The sequence below is a fragment of the Anas acuta genome, chromosome 1 (assembly GCF_963932015.1).
Source record: "Anas acuta chromosome 1, bAnaAcu1.1, whole genome shotgun sequence".
Lineage (NCBI taxonomy): Eukaryota > Metazoa > Chordata > Aves > Anseriformes > Anatidae > Anas > Anas acuta.
Genome location: NC_088979.1, coordinates 54,854,467 through 54,873,480, shown reverse-complemented (window position 1 = coordinate 54,873,480; position 19,014 = coordinate 54,854,467). Strand labels below are relative to the sequence as shown.

Genomic DNA, 19,014 nt, shown 5'->3' with positions numbered 1-19,014 from the left:
TGTTAACAGATTTTCAAGAAGCTTCATCTAGTGAGGAAGAGCTGTCTATTTGCATATTTCCAATAAACCTAAAGAGGAGACTCTTATAGTTAAAAGAGGTCTTATGATTCAGTCTGGTTTAGTGTCATATACCCATCTTAATGTCAAATATTTCCAAAGAACTTCCTCTTTAGCTGGTTCACATGCAGAACTTGTTATGTGTCACTTAAAAAAAAAAAAAGTTTTGACGAAGTACACTTTTTACGCCATTTTTTTGGTCACGGATGTAGTGAGCTTCTAGTGTTTAAGGCCTAGATAAGCCAACTTTGTTTATTCAGTGAAGATAAGAAGACCTCATGATATACTAAATTGAATGCTGTAAATGAGGTGAAAGGGCTACTTCCCACAAATAGGTGAGATTCAGAGTGTTTTAGGCTCTAAAAACTCACCAAGGAAAGATACCGCAGTTAATTTCACATTGTTAAAATGGATAATTTTTGGCTGGCAACATGAAACGCATCTAAATTGTTTTCTGGTAGTCCTACCATCATAACCTACAATCTCATCCACCATATATCAAGCAAAATCTAAGCAGAGGAAATGGACAAGTTGGAATATGTCTGGTGTGCTGCAGAAAAAAAAAAAAGAGTGCTTACATTTTTTGTTTCTTAACATCATGGCTTACTACTGGTCCTTCACACAAAATTTCCTAACCTCTTCCCACCCCTGTCAGAAAAGCCAACTTCCCCTCCCCTTCCCTCATGTCACTCCAAAGTTGTACACTTTGAAGAAAAAGGAAGTAGCCGTGGTTTCTCCTTTTTGTTAGGTAGACCAGATACAGAAGCTCTCCAATATTTTACATGACAAAGAGACACATGCTCCACTACTCACTGAGATATTTTACATCTTTTATTTGATTAACACTAAAAAAGAAAATCAAAGAAACAGCAGGCAGACCGATGTCAAAAGTTGAAAATTATTTTGCCTAATGGCGAGAGCTTGACAGAACCTAATGTCAACAAATGCTAAATTACTTTGGTCTGAGAAATTTAAATAAATTCATTATATGTATTCAGTATTTTTTTTTCAGGTAACAACAAAAAAAGGGCAAATAACAGTATTCTCATGGTGAAGTGACATTTTTACACCTATTTTATCCTTAGGATGTTCCTAATTCTATCCAACTAGACTAAAACAAGGAGTTAAAGTTTGTGTGGAGATTCTGTATTTACCTTGGTCAGAGAAACACATCATTTATCAAACCAAGACAGAGCATGTGAAAACTGCCCAGCAATAAAACCACTGCATGTGTATTTTCAGCTTGCAGTTATAACCTGCAATATAACTGTAACATGGTGGATTATTTTGTTTGAGCTTTCTTTGGGGAAGTAGTCATTAAGAGTATAAACAACCCTTTGTGATAGCTTGACAGAAAAAAAGCTCTAATAATGTACTCTTTTTCACAGAATCACATTTCCTTCCCAGTTGACTCGGGGCTTATATATTTCCTAAAGACCTCGATTTTTTTTTTCCTCATTGTCCATCAACACTATCTTCACTGACCAAGTGATGAGATCTCAATCATCGTGATGAGACCTCAGTCATTCTTTGTGTGTGTGCAGGCGTAGATGTACTGGCATTTCAGCACAGTGTATCTATCCTGAGCTTGCATTTGTGACCTATGGGTAGGTTCCATTGGGTCACTGGTAGAGTTCTACAGGCAATAGTCATCATAGCGTTAACCAAACCTCCTTACCTACAAGATCACAATCGGATTTCTCTTCCTCCGTGTAGGCATCTACAGTTTAAAAGCCTACATATGAGCTAGTAGTTTAAAGTTGGTTTCATAGTCAACAAAGAGCACTAGGCATTGCTGAGATGTGACTCATTCTACGGCAGAAGTCTTCAAGGTACACACAGCTGAATTACTCTCACAGATTCCCTCTCTGATCAGTGAACCAGTAGATGCTTCTAGGACACATCTCATCGTAAGCTAACTGCAGCGCTGTAGTCATAATGACGTAAATGGAGAGGCTAAGAAAGGTTGGTAGAAGCAATATGCCTCTTACTGAACCAGCTGGCAAAACTGACAAAGCAGGCCAGATTTTGGACACACTAACTTTTCTGCAGATCTGAGAGAGAAATTGAAAACTTCGAAGATAAATACAAATCAAAAGCTAAAACACATGTTTCTACAGGATCTCAGAAGTCACAGGTATAAAAGGCACAGCATCTTATGAGATATCATTACCTTCTCCTCTCCTTTCTCGCTATTTTCTCCTTTCTTCCAGAACTGGAAATATCTGCATCCCCCTCTTCCACAAACAAATATGACCGCACTTCCACAATAAGATCCCCTGTATGCCAGATTAATCAATTATTTTTCTTCTCAGATGCTTAAACCGACACAGGAGTAAATGTTTTCAGCCAGGTCTTTAAATGCAGCTGTCCAGACACGAGCAAGGTGTCTAAGCTCCCATGACAAAGGAGCTAAGTCAATACAGTGAACAGATTGTGGAGACATGCATCTCAAGGCCAGCCACCTACAGTCACCCAGCTGAACATTGACTGACCACTGCTCACATGCAGACACCTCATGTTAGTTTTGTGTGGGATTCAGCACATCTCCGAGCTTAGATATGGATATTTGTACCTGTCTTAAATTTACATGATATAAATATTCAAAACAGTAACGGACCATTTAGCTATTTCTTAACATTGCTTCACATTTCATACTTCTAATATGCTTTGCCCTCACCGTAGCCTTTCATAATTCAAAACTTAGAAGAATGAATTAAAGCCGTGATTTCATTTATGATAAATATTTAACTTTTATCTACCCTGAACTCAAATTCAAATATTGTTTGAATATAAATCAATAGCATAAAAACAATTACACACAGAATTTTCTAGGTTGGAAGAGACCTCAAGATCATCGAGTCCAACCTCTGACCTAACGCTAACAGTCCCCACTAAACCATATCCCTAAGCTCTACATTTAAACATCTTTTAAAGACTTCCAGGGATGGTGACTCCACCACTTCCCTGGGCAGCCTGTTCCAATGTCTAACAACTCTTTCGGTAAAGAAGTTCTTCCTAACATCCAACCTAAAACTCCCCTGGTGCAACTGAAGCCCATTCCCCCTCGTCCTGTCACCAGGCACATGGGAGAACAGGCCAACCCCCACCTCTCTACAGCCTCCTTTAAGGTACCTGTAAAGAGCAATAAGGTCGCCCCTGAGCCTCCTCTTCTCCAGGCTGAACAAGCCCAGCTCCTTCAGCCGCTCCTCGCAGGACTTGTTCTCCAGGCCCCTCACCAGCTTCGTCGCCCTTCTCTGGACCTGCTCAAGCACCTCGATGTCCTTCTTGTAGCGAGGGGCCCAAAACTGAACACAGTACTCGAGGTGTGGCCTCACCAGAGCCGAGTACAGGGGGACGATCACCTCCCTAGCCCTGCTGGTCACAGTGTTTCTGATACAAGCCAGGATGCCGTTGGCCTTCTTGGCCACCTGAGCACACTGCTGGCTCATATTCAGCCGACTATTAGTGCATGGCTTTCATATTTTTACAATTATCCAAGCTCAATACTATTAGATTGACTCTTTTTTGTTACCAAAGCACTACTGCAAGCCATGTTATTAGATAACATGCTCTCTGGCCTCTCGTCCTGCAGTCTGTACATATTCCCAGGGCTGCCCCATTCCAGGTGTGGCATCTGGCACTTGCTCTTGTTCACTCCATTCAGTTGGTGGTGCCCAGCTCTCCGATTTCTCAAGACCTCTCTGCAAGGCCTCTCTACCCTTTGGGGACTCAACAGCTCCTCTTAATTTAGTGTTGTCTGCAAACTTAGTTTATAGATTCCTGCATCCTGATCATTTATGAAAGCATTAAAGAGAACTGGCCCTAAAATGGAGCCTACAGAATCCCACTAGTATGTGGCTGCCACCCCGATGTAACCCCATTTACTATAATCCTTTGTGTCTGTTTGTTCAGGCTCACATTTTTCACCCGTCACATTATGTATTTGCCTAGCTCTATGCTGGACATCGTCCAGAAGGATACTGTGAGAAACGGTGTCAAAAGCTTTGCTGAAATCCAAAAACACTGTATAAACTGCCTTCCTTGGTCAACTAGATGAGTAACCTTGTCATAAAAGGAAATCAAGTTCCTTAAAAAGGACTTGGAACAGGATGCCCAGGGAAGTAGCTGAGTCAATATCCTTGGATGTATTCAAAAGACGTGTAGATGTGGTGCTTGGAGACATGGTCTAGACATAGACTTGGCACTGCTAGGTTGAAGGTTGGCCTTGAGGATCTTAGGGCCTTTTCCAACCTAAATGACTCTATGACTTTCCCCTCATGAACCCACGTCAGCTATGACCAACAACTGTGTTGTCTTTAAAGTGTTTTTCACAAACTCCCACAATAATCTTCTCCATGACTTTACCAGGCACTGCAGTGAGACTGACAGGCCTGGAATTACCAGGATCTTCTTTCTTACCCTTCTTGAAAACTGGTACAAATTTTTGCCAGCTTCCAGTCGAGTGGGACCTCTCCAGATTCCCAAGACCGTTGAGGCAGGTTTATCTTAATCACCATTTATAATTACACAGTTATAAGGAATTCAAGGAAGACCATACTCTGACATACTGTCACACCGATTACAGATCTATGTGAGACTATATGTGAAATACTTGACTGGAGGGTGTAGAAGGTTATATGGCAAGATACAAATTTTGGAGGTAACTTCTCACTACATCATCAGACTGTTCAAAGGTGCTGTTCAAGAAATTTGGTTTATATATAACACCAGTTTTAAGTACGTAGAAAGGATGGTATTTTAAGTGCGAATACTACACTGAGGGGCAATAGAAAACTTCCTGAAATCCCTTCTAAACATTTTTTTAAACAACAAACAGTTCAGTGAGGCTTGTTCAAAACCACTTGAAAATGTGGAAGAGAAAGAGGAGGAGGAAGAAAATCAATGATTCTTAGGTCTGGTCAGATATTAATTGCATAATATTACTTTTAAGGCAAGGACTAAAAAAATCAAAGTCCAGCTTAAAAGTTTGCCCAGTCCAATCACGTCTTATCCTACAAAGGCCAATCTATCATTGACAGGAATTCACTATAGAAAAACACCCAAGCTGAACGACTAACAAACAGAAAGGATGAATAAAGTTTGTAACAACCAGAATTGAGAACGATCCCAAGTGCACTCCCTAGCATTTAACAACAGATATCTGTAGTCTATGTAAAACCAGCTTAGCCAATTTTAAACTAACACCTAAAACATCCAATAATCAGAACTAAAGTTAAAACTAAACATTCAACAATATCTGAAATATTAATTCTCTACAGTTTTCTGATATCTAAAGTATGAAAAAGCTTTTCATACAGCCTGAGAAAAGTAAATGAGAGTGTGGTACAGAAACAATTCAGAAGGCTGTTCTATCTGGCTTAGTAAAATCTGCAAAGATTTTTTTTTAGAAACTTCAGAATTTGTAAGGTTAACACTAGTTAAATTTCCGAAGCTTTGAGCTGAACTCTACATAAATTCAAAGCAGCTCCCTGAAGACCGAGGGGGTATTCCACATTTTGAACTTTATGCAGTGCACATCACCTTACAAACAAATAAACAAATTTGTTTATTTTATAGGTAAGAAGAAAGAGGCAATAACAGTACAATTACAGAACTGGCCTGGAAGCTATTTTTCCCTACAAAATACAGCCCTACCAACACAGTTAGCTGAAACCTTGGCACGTGATCTGTACGGTGACAATGTTATGTGGATGGCTGTATGGAACTACGTGCTCCAGTGGTCATATCTCATAAGATGGTAGCAGCCTGAATTTCCTTCTTGAAGCAGAAATACTGTAGGTTATAATTGAATGAGCCTTGACATGCCCCTCGAAGTTCACTCCTGCAAGAGTATTTCAATGAGAAGTCTAAGATAAGAACCCAAGAGCTTTTTTTTTTTAAAGGATAAAAGAGGGAGTCAAAGTTGGTGACCTACAAAGATAGATCTTATGGCAGACAGACACACCACAGCTTTTGTATTCTGGTAAGAGAACACATGATGTTTAAAATTCCCTGTCTCCAGACACATTACATCAGTGCCTACCCATACAGTCATACATATGTGCAAACACAAACGCATACAGAAACGTTTTTGTACGTGATGAATCCCTCAAAACCACCAAAAACATGAACTCATGGAGTTCCTTTATACCCTGAGATTTACGCAGAAGTCTAAAAGCATTAACAAGGATGAATACAGAAATTCCTCTCAAGTGCCTCGTCCTGTAACTGAAAAGCCAGGTCTCATTTAGTCTAAGAGTGTTCATTGTGTGTTAACACACGCCATGTGATGATTTCAATAGACCTACAATGGGGACATCCTGAAGAGAAAGTGGGAAACTGAAAACAATACAGAAATTGTGCCGTCCATTTTAATACTCCAGATAAGCAGAAGTGCAGCAAAAGCTGAATTGCAGAACAGCATTGCGTACAGTCATATGAGTGGCTAAGTGATCTCTAAATCTAAAAATACAGTGAAGCCTACAATAGACATTGAACTAGTGATACGCATCACACCTAGCCAACGTGGTACTCATGTATTTGCTAAACGTGTGCTACAAATGCATGAAAATTTGATTCAACGAAGATATAGGACGTTAGACAATGAAAACAGCAGTAACAATTAACAAAGTATGTAGTTTGTCGGAATGACTTAACATTGACTTGGCAACCCATGCAGTTCTGTAATTGTACACATACATACGTTATCAAGTATCTACACCTGGAGTGTTAAGAGGTGGCCCTATAATTTTTCGTAATTTTCTTCAGACTATTTAATGTACTGTGAAACTTTACTCCTTTTTCCGTTTTCTCAAAAGACACCAAACTGTCATTTCTAACAGAGGAGAAAATGAGACTGCCTATTCACAGAAGCATGATAGATACGCTGTGCAAAAATGGCTGAAATTCATGTTGGACTTGATGATCTTGAATGTCTTTTCCAACCAAAACGATTCTATGAATCTATGAACTATTTTGCAAATTGTAGCATGCATTACAAGAATGGCAGAATGCAGATATCTGTTCATTGCAGGAATAAAAAAAAAAAGAGAGACGGAAAAAAGCCTGAGGATGACTTAATTCATCCTGACTGAAGCAATGTGAAACATTAAATATCTTTTTTAAGCTTTCCTGTGACACACGGAAAGCTCAGTTTATTCCCATGGACTTATACCTATGCAAAACAGACTGTCAACCTGCAATTAAAAAACAATCATTTATGAAGAAGAAGAAGGAAGCTGCATTATACACCTGAATAAAACTGTACATTAAAAGGGAATTAAAATAAGAACTGACATGAAAAATAATACTAGAACATTTTTTTCAAAGACTGCATAACCAAGTAAACATACAGTTCCTACCACCAGGAAAAGGGGGGGGTTAAAATGCCTTTCCTTTCCTTTTCCTTTCATTTCCTTTCCTTTCCTTCCCTCCCTGATGAACACCTGTTCAAAAGGAAGGGCTATTAAAAGAGCCAGAAGAGTAACAGGAAGGCTAGAGCGTTTGGAGGAAGTCACAGATCCTTAGTTAGGTTCAGAGGCTTGGGATGGTCTCCAGGAAAGAAATCCTGGTTTGTTAAATAGTCTGTTTTCATCTATATTTATGGTAAGACCAAACTGCTGAGCAGACTTCACTGTTTACTGCTCTGTCACTAGTGTTATTTTTCCTGCCAGCTCACGGTATATTTGGAACATCCAGTGGAAATGGTAAGAGACCAACGCACTGAATTATAGCAGCAATATGTAATGTATCCACAGGCATTTCACTCCAAGTTTGCCTAAATTCAGATTAGCAGGTTCTAACAGCAAGGACAGAGTTTAAGTTTTTCATGAGATTGCCTCAATATAAAAAGGTAGTTTGGAAGAAGTGGCACTTTCACTGTTTGAAAAGCAGACAGTATTTTGAGCCAATAAATCACAGAGCTCTTAATTTCTAAGTCTGCAAAAATTTTTAAAGCAGTTTATCAGTATCTAACAATCTGGGAGAGGTAGTACAATCCTTTTTAGCACTACATACCCTAGCACTGAGAACAGCGTCAGCAAGAAAGAAAACAGACCACACTGACGTTATCTAAATGATACGAAGAAAGTGATTTCACAACTTTGCTGTCCCTATCACAGTGTGAAACAGCTATCCTACACGTGTCCTAGGAGAACAGCAAAACATGAAATCCTCAGCAAAAAGTTAGAAGCTGCGTTCTGGAATAAACGCTTGAGGCTTGCTAAAAAAGGATGAACAACTGGGTAAATAGAGTATATAATAAAAGCAAACGGTATTGCGGTTGGTATTTTTACAATTTCCACAATAGCTTCATTTATAGCTGTAGCGTCAAAGCTATATCCATGGCAGTAAATTTAATTTTAGGGGTCATATAACTTTGGGAACCAGTAAATATTACCCAGCTCATTTTTCTGTACGTCAGTGTACCACCAGCCAGTTAGGGCTTTACACCTTTGGAAGTTAAAAGACAAAAACTTTCTACTTGCTGTTACAATGAAAAACATTACTCAGTAATTTCAGCTCTTCGAGTCCAGAGATGCTGCACTGATTGTATACGTAACAAAGTGTTTTAAGCAACACAAATTTTAAAACAGGAAGACTTACCAATCCACTTAAGGCTAAAATCCAGATGTAGGAACCAGAGGTTAAGAGCTGGAAGGTAAGAGCAGCAATTTAAAATTTCAATTTTACACGGCTGTTGTTGTCTGAGTTCATATGTAGCAACATTGTATAGGCTATATACTTATCGTGACAACAGAAAAAGTCACAAATTTATTTCTGTGAAAATTCAGTTTAAATGAACAAATATACATTCCAGAAGTATAAGAAGTGGGAAAAAAAAAACACGGGGATCCAACAATTTTGCTTCTTCTACAGAACAATACATTTTATTTTCATATAGCATACTAAGTATAACAGGATGTCAGTTATAGGCTCCACAGAAAAACAAGTCTGAAAGACAGACAGAAGCAAAGGAAATGACTCAGCAGCAGCAGGAGAAGAGTTCCAAGTGGGGCAGTGCAAGTGAAGCTCTTAGACATGTAGCCACAGAGAGACTAAGCATGAGCATTGAAATGAAAGAAATGAAATTCTCAGCGAGTGGCATATTTGCAGACATGAAATCAAAGAAACCAGTTGGAGTGATTTTGTTTTAAGAAATCTAGATACACCAACAGGGTTTCCCATCTCTTCTAGTACGTGACTCATCACCTGGAGAAGGTTATTATTAGCTGGGAAAATGGGCTAAAAATTAGGCTGATATGGGTTACTAAAATAGCTCTGTGGGATGCAGCCTGAATGATAAAAACACCTTCACTCTAGGCTCTGACTATGGAAAGACTGACTTGAGATAAGGGTAGAGTTTACAAATGAGGGAAAGGCAAATGAATTACCCTCAGCCTCTGTGTGACGGCAGCGCCTGTTCTGCACGCAGGAGGGAAAGACCCCGTGAGACGCAGTGATTATTAACAGCAGCGATCTGTATCTGATCTTGCACGTATGAAAGCAAGAGGCAAGGGACATGAAGGAAAAGAGCTCAGACAGTAATCATCGGTTTCACTAGGACTAGAACAATAATTGGTATTGATGATTTAGGGGGAGAGGAAATAGGGTTGCTGAAGGATCAGGAAAAAAGGGTGCTGGAGCAGAAATCGAAGGAATCCAAATGCTGAACAGCGACACGAATGAATGAAATGTTCAAGAGGAGCAGGAGCCACTGTTCTGAAACTGACCACTCATTCTAAAATACTCTGTACCACATCGCATAATGAGGGTGCTTTCCACTGCTAGTTTTAGAGCTATATTTGAGTCTCTGGAATATATAAAAATGAGTACAATTTCTCATAAGCTCACACGTCTCCTGTCATTTCTAGGCTGTCGTGTTTTTTCTTAAAAAAAGAAAACTGTTTCTGTACCAGTTACCTCTGTTTTTCCATTCACAGTTAACATAACACTACTTGAGAGTGCTGTGCTCTACATCACATTATTTTAAGTAACCTGTCACATTGATAGAAATTAACAGATTTATATAAAAGTGCAATTCAGCCAAATCCTTGGTTATTTACTGACAGTCTTACCACAGAAAAATACTGCATTCTATAGCTTTGTCAGAGCTCTAACAGACAAGTGGAAAAGAAACAAAAACAAGAATACAAGCAAATTAGAAAGGTAAAAGCTACATATGTATTTGCAACAGGTCCTGGCTCATTTTTTTAAGCACCCCCCAAATTTACAGTGTTTTTATTTTATATTGTCCTATGCATGACATTCAAGAAAGAAGACAATGGAAGAAAAGATAACATGCTCAACTCTTCATCATGTAGAAAGGCATACTAGAAACACATTTTTCAATATTTTAGTTCATGGGGAAGTCACTAGCTAAACATACGTGGAATCAGACATGCAGAAGCAACAAAATCATGCAAAAATACTAACTGCTACAGTATTAAATCACTAAAAGATGAACAAGCAAGTACATACCATACCTGTAAACCCAGTATATAGACCAATGTCTTGTTTGTGATAGAAAAGTGTCCTAGTACTTGTGTCACCTGCACTCTTGGAATGGAGCAATAAAACGGGACAAACAGAGCAAACACGGGACCCAAGCTGCAAAAAGAAAGATACAGATGGTTAATAAGAATGATACTAGTAATATCAGTATATAACAATAAAAGGTTATTAATCCTGTCTATGTAGTCAAAACATAATATTGCCTTGCAAAAAAAAAGGTCTTCCTAGCAAATCAAATTTGATGACTTCTGGCATTCAGGATAATAGATTTAATAGATTCACTAGCAAATATTCAACTACACCTGGTGAATATCCTTGCTAAGAAGAAACAGGTGACAGAAAGTATCTTATTTCCAAGTGTATCTTATCAGAAAGTATCTTATTTCCAACGTATTTACTCTAACAGCCAACAGTTTCTATAAAATACAGCCCACAAAAAGAACTCTTCCGCACCAGAACAAAACACCTTTTATCCAGACAGAAAGATTATCCATCTCCCCAAAGGTCATGGAAATAACTTCACTTACGAAGCTACGCTCCTACTATTCACCCAGGTTTAAGGTGTGACAGGATGAGACTGTAGTATTTAACCTTTTTTCACCAGGAGAGACCCCAGTAGAACCAACTTCCAAAGGCATGGCTTGGGAGTGATTCTCGAAGAAAACACTCCCTAGGGTGGAGATGGGGGAAAAAGGCCACTTCAGACAGACAGGATAGGAAGATGCTTTCAGATTCCAGTGAGGGGGCTGGCACATCTGTACGTAAGCCATTATCACCACAGAGCTTAGCCCTCTGCTGTACTCCGACCCCTCTCCAGCCCAAAGCGCTGTTGGCACAGATTTGCTGGTGAACTGCTCTGCCTAACTACTCAGCCGCTCCTGAAGAAAAAAAACACATCAAGTCGAGTTCCTCCAGCTCCCCTGCCACTTGAGCAACCCTGGCAATGCCTAAATGATAATTTCTGCACCTGGTGCATCTTGCCAGTGCGTGGCAGGGGCCACGGCCGCAGGTAGCACCCAGCCACCAAGCTTCGGCCCACGGCTGGGGTGAGGATGTCTGCGAAGCGCGCACCCGCCCCAGCTGGCTCCTCACTTCTTCTTCTGACAGACATGGGATGTTCCAAAGGATAATTTTACACCACTTACCAGCTTATCGAAAGTTTCAAGACTTACGGTTTCCGCGGGCCTTTATGGGAAAGGGATCTTATCATTCGCAATGCGATTTCTGCACACAGCATAAACCAGGACCTAACTAACTCGAAGCGCTCACTCAGAAATACCTCTCCCTTCTAGAGCAGCTACTGATAGAGGTAATGCTACGTGAAACAGTGGTCTGAATATTAAAATTTTCATTTCCTGAATAACTGCCAAATACAACACCCACAGCTATGAAGAAAACCTGATGATTAAGTACACAGTTCACATATTTCTACTCTTAATGGACAGTGGCTTACGACGCTTCATTATCATGTTGACTGTTACATTTGACGTTCAGCATGCTGAAAACCTCCCTCTCCGAGGGCTTAAATATTGCTTAGTTGAAGGACATGAAAACCTTTTTAGTATCATCTGCTTCAGACAGGGTCAGGTGCATGTAAATGCACAGAGAACAACTCAGGAACTAGTGCAAAATGTTCAATTTCACACACGATCTCCCCTACATAAACAGAGAACACCTGTATAACACAGCACGTTCTTAAAATAAACCCAAATTATTGAAGTTGTAGGAGTAGATAAGCACAGCTACGCGACTGCTACACACAAAAATAATTCTTCATCAGACTTGCTTCCACTGTAAACAATATTTGCTGATGCAAACCCGGTTTTATAAGCAAAGAGAGAAGGAAAACAAAGAAAAGAGATTGACCTTTTCCCCTCTTGGAAAAGTTACTATAAATGATTTCTGTCTACAGAATGTGATTCTTTCTATCCATAGCAAGTGACCTGAGGGAGTACCACAACTGCGGCAAGCTTTTCAGGTTTTATTCCTCCTGTGATAAGTAGTGACTCAGACACAGAGATTTTGCATGCAAGAGTGCACTCAATCATAGGTTGGGAAATTACAAAAAGGAACTTCCCATGACTTTAAGCGTGTTTTACAAAGAGATTACAGCATGTTAAAAGGTGCCCTCTGTGTTAATATTCACCATTAACATCAAGAGAAAACACAGAAGGCACCATCCCAGATCGGGGTAGGGATCCGCGTAATTTTATGTCCAGTGTCTGGCACTGCTCAGAACCTGACAACCTAGAGGAGCTTGAGGAAATGTAGCAATAGATTTTGTTCCTAAGTTAGTAGACACCACAGACAGACTTATGTCTCCAAAGACATAAAATGTTATCTTTATGGAAAAAGCTCACATCTACTATAAATAGGTATTGGACAAATACCCATTCAGGTATCACACAGGGTACAGAGAGAGATGTCCAGTGTTGCTGTTAGGTTGTTCTCGTTATCACTGAAATGGCACGGTGGTCACAGCGGGTTCCTGATAACTGGAAAAATGCAAATGCCACCACCCTCTTCAAGGAGGGCAAGAAGATAATTCAGGTAGCCTCACCTCAGTCCCTCGTAAAGCTAAAGAACAAATCTCTTAGAAGCCAATTCCAGGCCTATAAAGGGCAAGGTGACTGCTAAGCCAGTATTGGTTTACCAAGGACAATCCATCTCTGGTCAATCTGATTGCTTTCTGTTGTGAGGTTGACAGGTTGGAGAAACAGGCTGACAAGAACCTTATGGAGTTCAAGAGAAACAACTGTGAAGTCTTCCACCAGGGTTGGAATAACCCTCTGCAACAGTATAACCTGGCTAGAAAACAGATTTGCAGAAAAGAAGCTGGAGAATACTTCTTAGTCAGCAGTTCCCCCTTTGCAGGGATGGCCTTTGGTTGTATTAGCAAGCATGTAGTCACCAGACCAAGATAAGTTCAGTACTTTTGAGCCTGAACCTGAACCACTGTGTCCACTGTTGGGCTCTGTGTCCACTTTTCGGGCACTACAAGAAAGGCATTGATATACTGGAACAATCCAGCTGAGGAAAACAATCGTCCAGTACTGCATCACGTTGCCCAGAGCTATCATCTCCATCCACAGAGATAGTCAAGACTCAACTGGACACAGCTCTTTGTAACCTGTTCTAGTTGGACATGCTTTGACCATGGGTTTGAACTAAATGGCTCCCAGAGGTCCTGTCAAGCCTAAACAACTCCATTATCCTGAAAATAACCAAAGTGCTGCTCCTGAAACTCTTAAGCACTAGACAGATTTCTGTTCCTGCATTTGACTGGACAGATATAAACATCTATTCATGATATATTTGGTTTACATGGCAAGATTTTGGAACATAGGGGTTGCAGGGATGGCTCTTGTGAAAAGAGATCAAGAGTTGCCCCCATGTCAAAAAGAGCCAGTTCTAGTCAGCTCCAAAACAGACCTTTTTCTGGAAAGCTAAGCCAATGACCTACAATGGTTGCACCTCTGTGATAATATATTTTTAAAAAGCTAAAAAACACCTTGCGGTAGCTGTGAGTCAGACAAGTGAGAAAATATGAGAGAAGCAGCCCTGCAGCCCTCCAGGTGAGCGCCACAGGAGGGCAGGAGGTGCTCCAGGCAGGCAGCAGCAGTTCCCCTGTGGTCTGTGGAGAGGCCCCTGGTGGAGCAGGCTGTCCCCCTGCAGCCCATGGGTCCCCCATGGAGCAGATCTCCACGCTGCAGCCCCCCCATGGGTGGAGGAGCCCCCGGTGGAGCAGGTGGATGTGTCCTGGAGGAGGCTGCTGCCCATGGAGAGCCCCCGCAGGAGCAGGCCCCGGGCCGGAGCTGCAGCCCGTGGAGAGGAGCCCACGCAGGAGCAGGGGGCCTGGGGGGAGCTGCCCCCACCCATGGGGGACCCGTGCTGGAGCAGTTTGCTCCTGGGGGATGGATGGACCCCGTGGGACGGAGCCGTGTGGGAGCAGTGCTTGGAGAGCTGCTGCCTGTGGGCAGCCCCAGGGCTGAGAGGGACCATGAAGAAGTGGCGGAGACGAAGCGTCAGGGACTGACCGCAGCCCCCATTCCTTGTTCCCCTGTGCTGCTCGGGGGAAGGAGGTGGAAGAGTCAGGAGTGATGTTGAGAGTGGGAAGAAAGGGATTGAGGGGAAGGTACTTTTAGTTTTGCTTTTATTTCTCAGTATCCTAGAATAATTTTAATTGGTAATAATTTAATCTTTCCCAAGATGAGTCCGTTTCACCTGTGATGGTAAATGGTGAGCAATCTCCCTGTCCTCATCTCAATCCGCAACATTTTCCATTTTATTTTCCCCACTGTCCTGCTGAAGAACTGGGGAGAGAGAGAAGGAACAGCATGGTGGGCACCTGGTGACCAGCCAAGGTTGACTCGCCTCACATGTGCTGTAAATTGAAGGACTAGTTTTATTGAGGGACTACTTCAATCCTCTTTGTTTCATCACTTTCTTTTCCTCCTCTCCTTACTTTTCTCTTCATGCCTCAGCCCTCTGTTCCTTATGCTGACAGGACCATCAGGAACAAGGTGGTGCATACCCTGCCAAGTGCCGTGACTGGCTCCTGCCAGACACTTGAGATGCTCACGTGCAAAGAAGGGACGCAGACACATATGCTGACTAAACTCCGTTTATGCCTGCCTCATGTTTAGGAAGTGAATTTTAGTCATGGTGGTGAGAAAACAACATTTTCAAACAAAACAAAAAACTCTGAAACCCGAAAGATTAAATTCTGGAGTCTGAACACTTTATATGGCCACCACGTCCACCTCAAAGGCCTGCTGTAACAGCAGGCCCTAGGACGACTATGGTCTCGTTTTGAACAGCATGCTAGATTTCAACAATTTGGTAGAGAAACGATCTCTAACAAACTTTGTGTTCTGAAACTTAGGAAGAGACGGGCAGCTAACTAAACGTTACTTCTGCAAAAATATCTGCTGCTGTCAATGGAAGTTCTGTGGGATTAAAATTTGCAGAAATACCCGGTTATTTTATTCAGAATGACTCATTACATTTGCTAACTGCGGTGCTGTTATTTTTCTCTACTTCACATCATTTAAGCTCCTTGTAAAAACATTAGCCCAACAAATTCAGCACCACGTATATTTGTGGGGCTGCAAATATCAGTTATAAAAGTGTGCTTTATCAGTAACTCAAGTTACCACGTTTATTCAGCACTCTGCATTTCTACAGGCTGTCCAGATACTGCCAAATGATGCGTAAGGTGGCAGCCTTTATTCTGAAAATGTTAAGCAGCCTCAAAAAATATTCCTTAAAAGCAGGTAACTCCCTGAAATATGACAGCCCTTGACAGCTGTGATCCTCTAACTGATGGAGGCCAGGACTACAAGCAACCATCTGTTGTACCCAACCTTTTTGCTAGACGTGAGCAGGACGCCCCACTGCCTGAAGCTTCTTCACACCAGCAGAAACAGTAGGGTATGTTACCCAGTACTCCTGTATGTAAAAAAGATGAATATTTAAAAAAAAAATAAAATGAAAACAACTAACAAGACAACCAAGTCACAACTCTTGGCGAATGTACATCTTGAGGAGAAAAGTAAGTTTCCTCCTTTCCACAGACATGTTAACAGATAAACTACAACTTTGGGTTCACTAAAACATGTGACCAACCAACAGATCACTTTACAGTCCCTTTGTGAAGATAAAAGTCAGACATCTACTGCTCCTACAAAAAAGCTTTAGTTTTTAATGCCAAGACTATCTAATGATTTATTCCATAAACTGCTCAGTTCCATTTTAAACCAGTGTCACTTTCTTTTCCCTCCCTTCCCATCAGCAAGATAACCCAGAGCCTTCCCTTTCTGCAGGCTAGAAGCTTTCTTCCAATTTTGCTTGCAATTTGTTTACCGCTAACAAGATGCTAACATTGTTCTTCAGCTCCTTCTACAAAGATCAGTTCATCATCATCGCCTCTCAACCTTTGTTTTGCAAAGCTGAAGATAACATCTGCTACTCTTTCACAGAAATGTTCTCTGTTGTCCTGTTCAGCTATCTGCTGGCTGACCTAGGGTACGTGATCACTTCCATACCAGCAGCCTGCTACAATACGCAACATAAAGCTTCTTCAGTGAGGTATTCTCAATAGACAGCCTTCGTGAAAGCCATTTTTGCAGACTACCAAAGACTTATATAGCTTATAGCTCCACAAAGATAAAGAAAAAAAAAAAAAGTCACGATCCTTGTCTATTCTTTAATACGTGGGTAACACGCTGCCATTCCTGTGAAGGCCCAAACCAACCATTTTGGGGGTGATACTGATGAAACAGATAGGTATAGCCATGGCTCACCAAACCCTGCACCCTAATCAAGAAAAACATCACAGCAACAACCACTGTCTTTAATAACGTCAAAGATGTGTTACCCAGCTCTGTACCTGTGCTTACCCGCTGACAGCAGCAGCTTTGCATCAGCTATTTGCAGCAAGCGGTCCAAGTGACTGATGGTGACAGCTTACCAGGTAGCTCTGCTTTTGTGACTGAAAGCATTACCCAAAGTCGGAGTGCAGCAAGGAAGAGGAGCTTGCACCTTTCTAAAAGGCAGGGTCTCCCTGAGAATCTCACCTTGGACTAAGTCTGGGACAGAGCTTGAAGGGAGGCAGAAGGCACGTGGAGGCATGAGAATACACTGAAGGGGTTCGGATGGGTATTTTGCTGAGGAAGAATGGTTGGACAGCTATATTGAAAATTTTAAGTGTCACAAGTTCATCTGGCTTGGGTGCCCAGCAACATCTCATTTCTCCAGTTTAACCTAACACAATTTATTTGGCCTCTGGAGAGCAGACAGTAAGACCGTGACTCACTGAGGAGTCATCACTTGCTGTTCCTCAAATTCAAGTCACTTGAAAAATAACATTTGTCCACAAATGGGCTGGGTTCAGCCAGACATTAGTTCAAGACACCTGGGCTCTCTCCAAGACTTTAAAAAAAAAAAAAAGAGTTAGTTTTGGAAGGAAGGGCAGTTTTGCAGATAAGAAACTGAACTGGGACTCGGGCTGTCTGGATTCATTTTCTGGTCGATCCATAAAAACCCTGCATAAATTTCAGAAGTCACTTCTTACCTGGCATAGTAGCTCTCTACATCTAGAATTGTAAGGCTAAATTCGGTCCCTTTTATGAGCTGCTCAAATAGAGTAGGGACTAAGCAAGCAGATAGAAAAATAAGTTATCATTGGCATCATAATGTGGTGGTCAAAATATTAACTGCACTGCTTTGATGTAACCATCTCTGAAAGTCACAAATTAGTTTACTAATTTACATGTTACGCTCCTTGAATGCCAAAAGCAAACCAGCAGAATTCTGCATCCCAAAGGTAAACACAAACAAATCACACTTTTTGACACATGCCACATTTTTGGGCTTAACTCTTCAAGTTCTGGGACAGGCTGATGTTGGAGAAACAGCAGCAGTGTGAGACGACAACCAAACAGCTAGAAAGAGAAACGGTGGAGAGGAATGCAATCTGTATCATTCAGATCAAGCAGTTAACATCCTGTGAGGCTGGGCTGGATGGGTGGCTGGTGTACAAGTGTAGCTCCAAGGGTACAACCTAGTAGTGTATATTAGTCAAAGAAAAGTAGTATTTTATCAGATCAGAGCAGGAAAAGCATTTTGGTATTATTTTCATAACGCTACAGCTATTCTGAAATGATCATTTCCTTTAATATGAAGTTGTGATATTAATGTCAGCCCCTGAGCCCAGACTACAACTGCCTTTGTATCTAGAAATTTCTCATTTTGACCACATATTTTTGCTGCTGGACAGGGAACCACATTGCAGTATGTACAGATGAAGCAAGTTCCCTCTGTAATTTCCCTTTGAAAAGTAAAGTCTCATTGCTTCATTTAAAGAGATTTTATTCTCTGATGAAGCTAAATAATTTTAAAATAATTTGAAAACAATAGAAAAAAGCTTTACAATAAGCCAAGTTAAGTTTTCTCACAGACTTTCTGGGCGTGGTGTTGGAGGATAAATGCCCACAACAACTGCGGAGCAGGAAATTTTACACCAGGCACTTCATCTCCCTGCCACCTGAGGAGAACCATGCCGTGCCCACAGAAAATCACGGTGTGGTGCCCCCTATGAGCTCCAAGCAAGCAAGGGAGCAACCGGCAAGGCTCCGTTTCATTCCTCTACAGCAAGGACGTTTCCTGTGAGATGAGATATGTTCAGTGAAGCTGAACTGTCACAAACCCTGCATTTACTTCAGGCTTCCTGACGAGGCAGACGAGGTCCTGTGTGGCAGTGTCACCAGCTCGCCCTGTGAGCAGCGCCCGAGCTGTCCCAAAAAGCATCCCACCTCCGCATACGTTGGACCCGCCAAGACTGGCACGGTCACGCCTACTTGCTCATTTTTGAGAATCAGGCCACTAAAATGAGGCCACTTGCAAGATAAACTGCCTTTCGCAGGCATGAACGATCAGTAT

General features: G+C 41.4%; 1 protein-coding gene across 1 annotated transcript in view; it reads right to left on the bottom strand.

Moving 5' to 3' along the window:
- UBAC2 (UBA domain containing 2) overlaps positions 1 to 19,014 on the bottom strand; it is an 87,249-nt gene that overhangs the window by 20,920 nt on the left and 47,315 nt on the right. Inside the window, exons 5-6 of the mRNA XM_068677604.1 lie at positions 10,545 to 10,668; positions 8,665 to 8,712 (exon numbers count right to left, since the gene is read on the bottom strand). Of these exons, the coding sequence (XP_068533705.1) occupies positions 8,665 to 8,712; positions 10,545 to 10,668 (172 nt within the window). The remainder of the gene's footprint in view (positions 1 to 8,664; positions 8,713 to 10,544; positions 10,669 to 19,014) is intronic.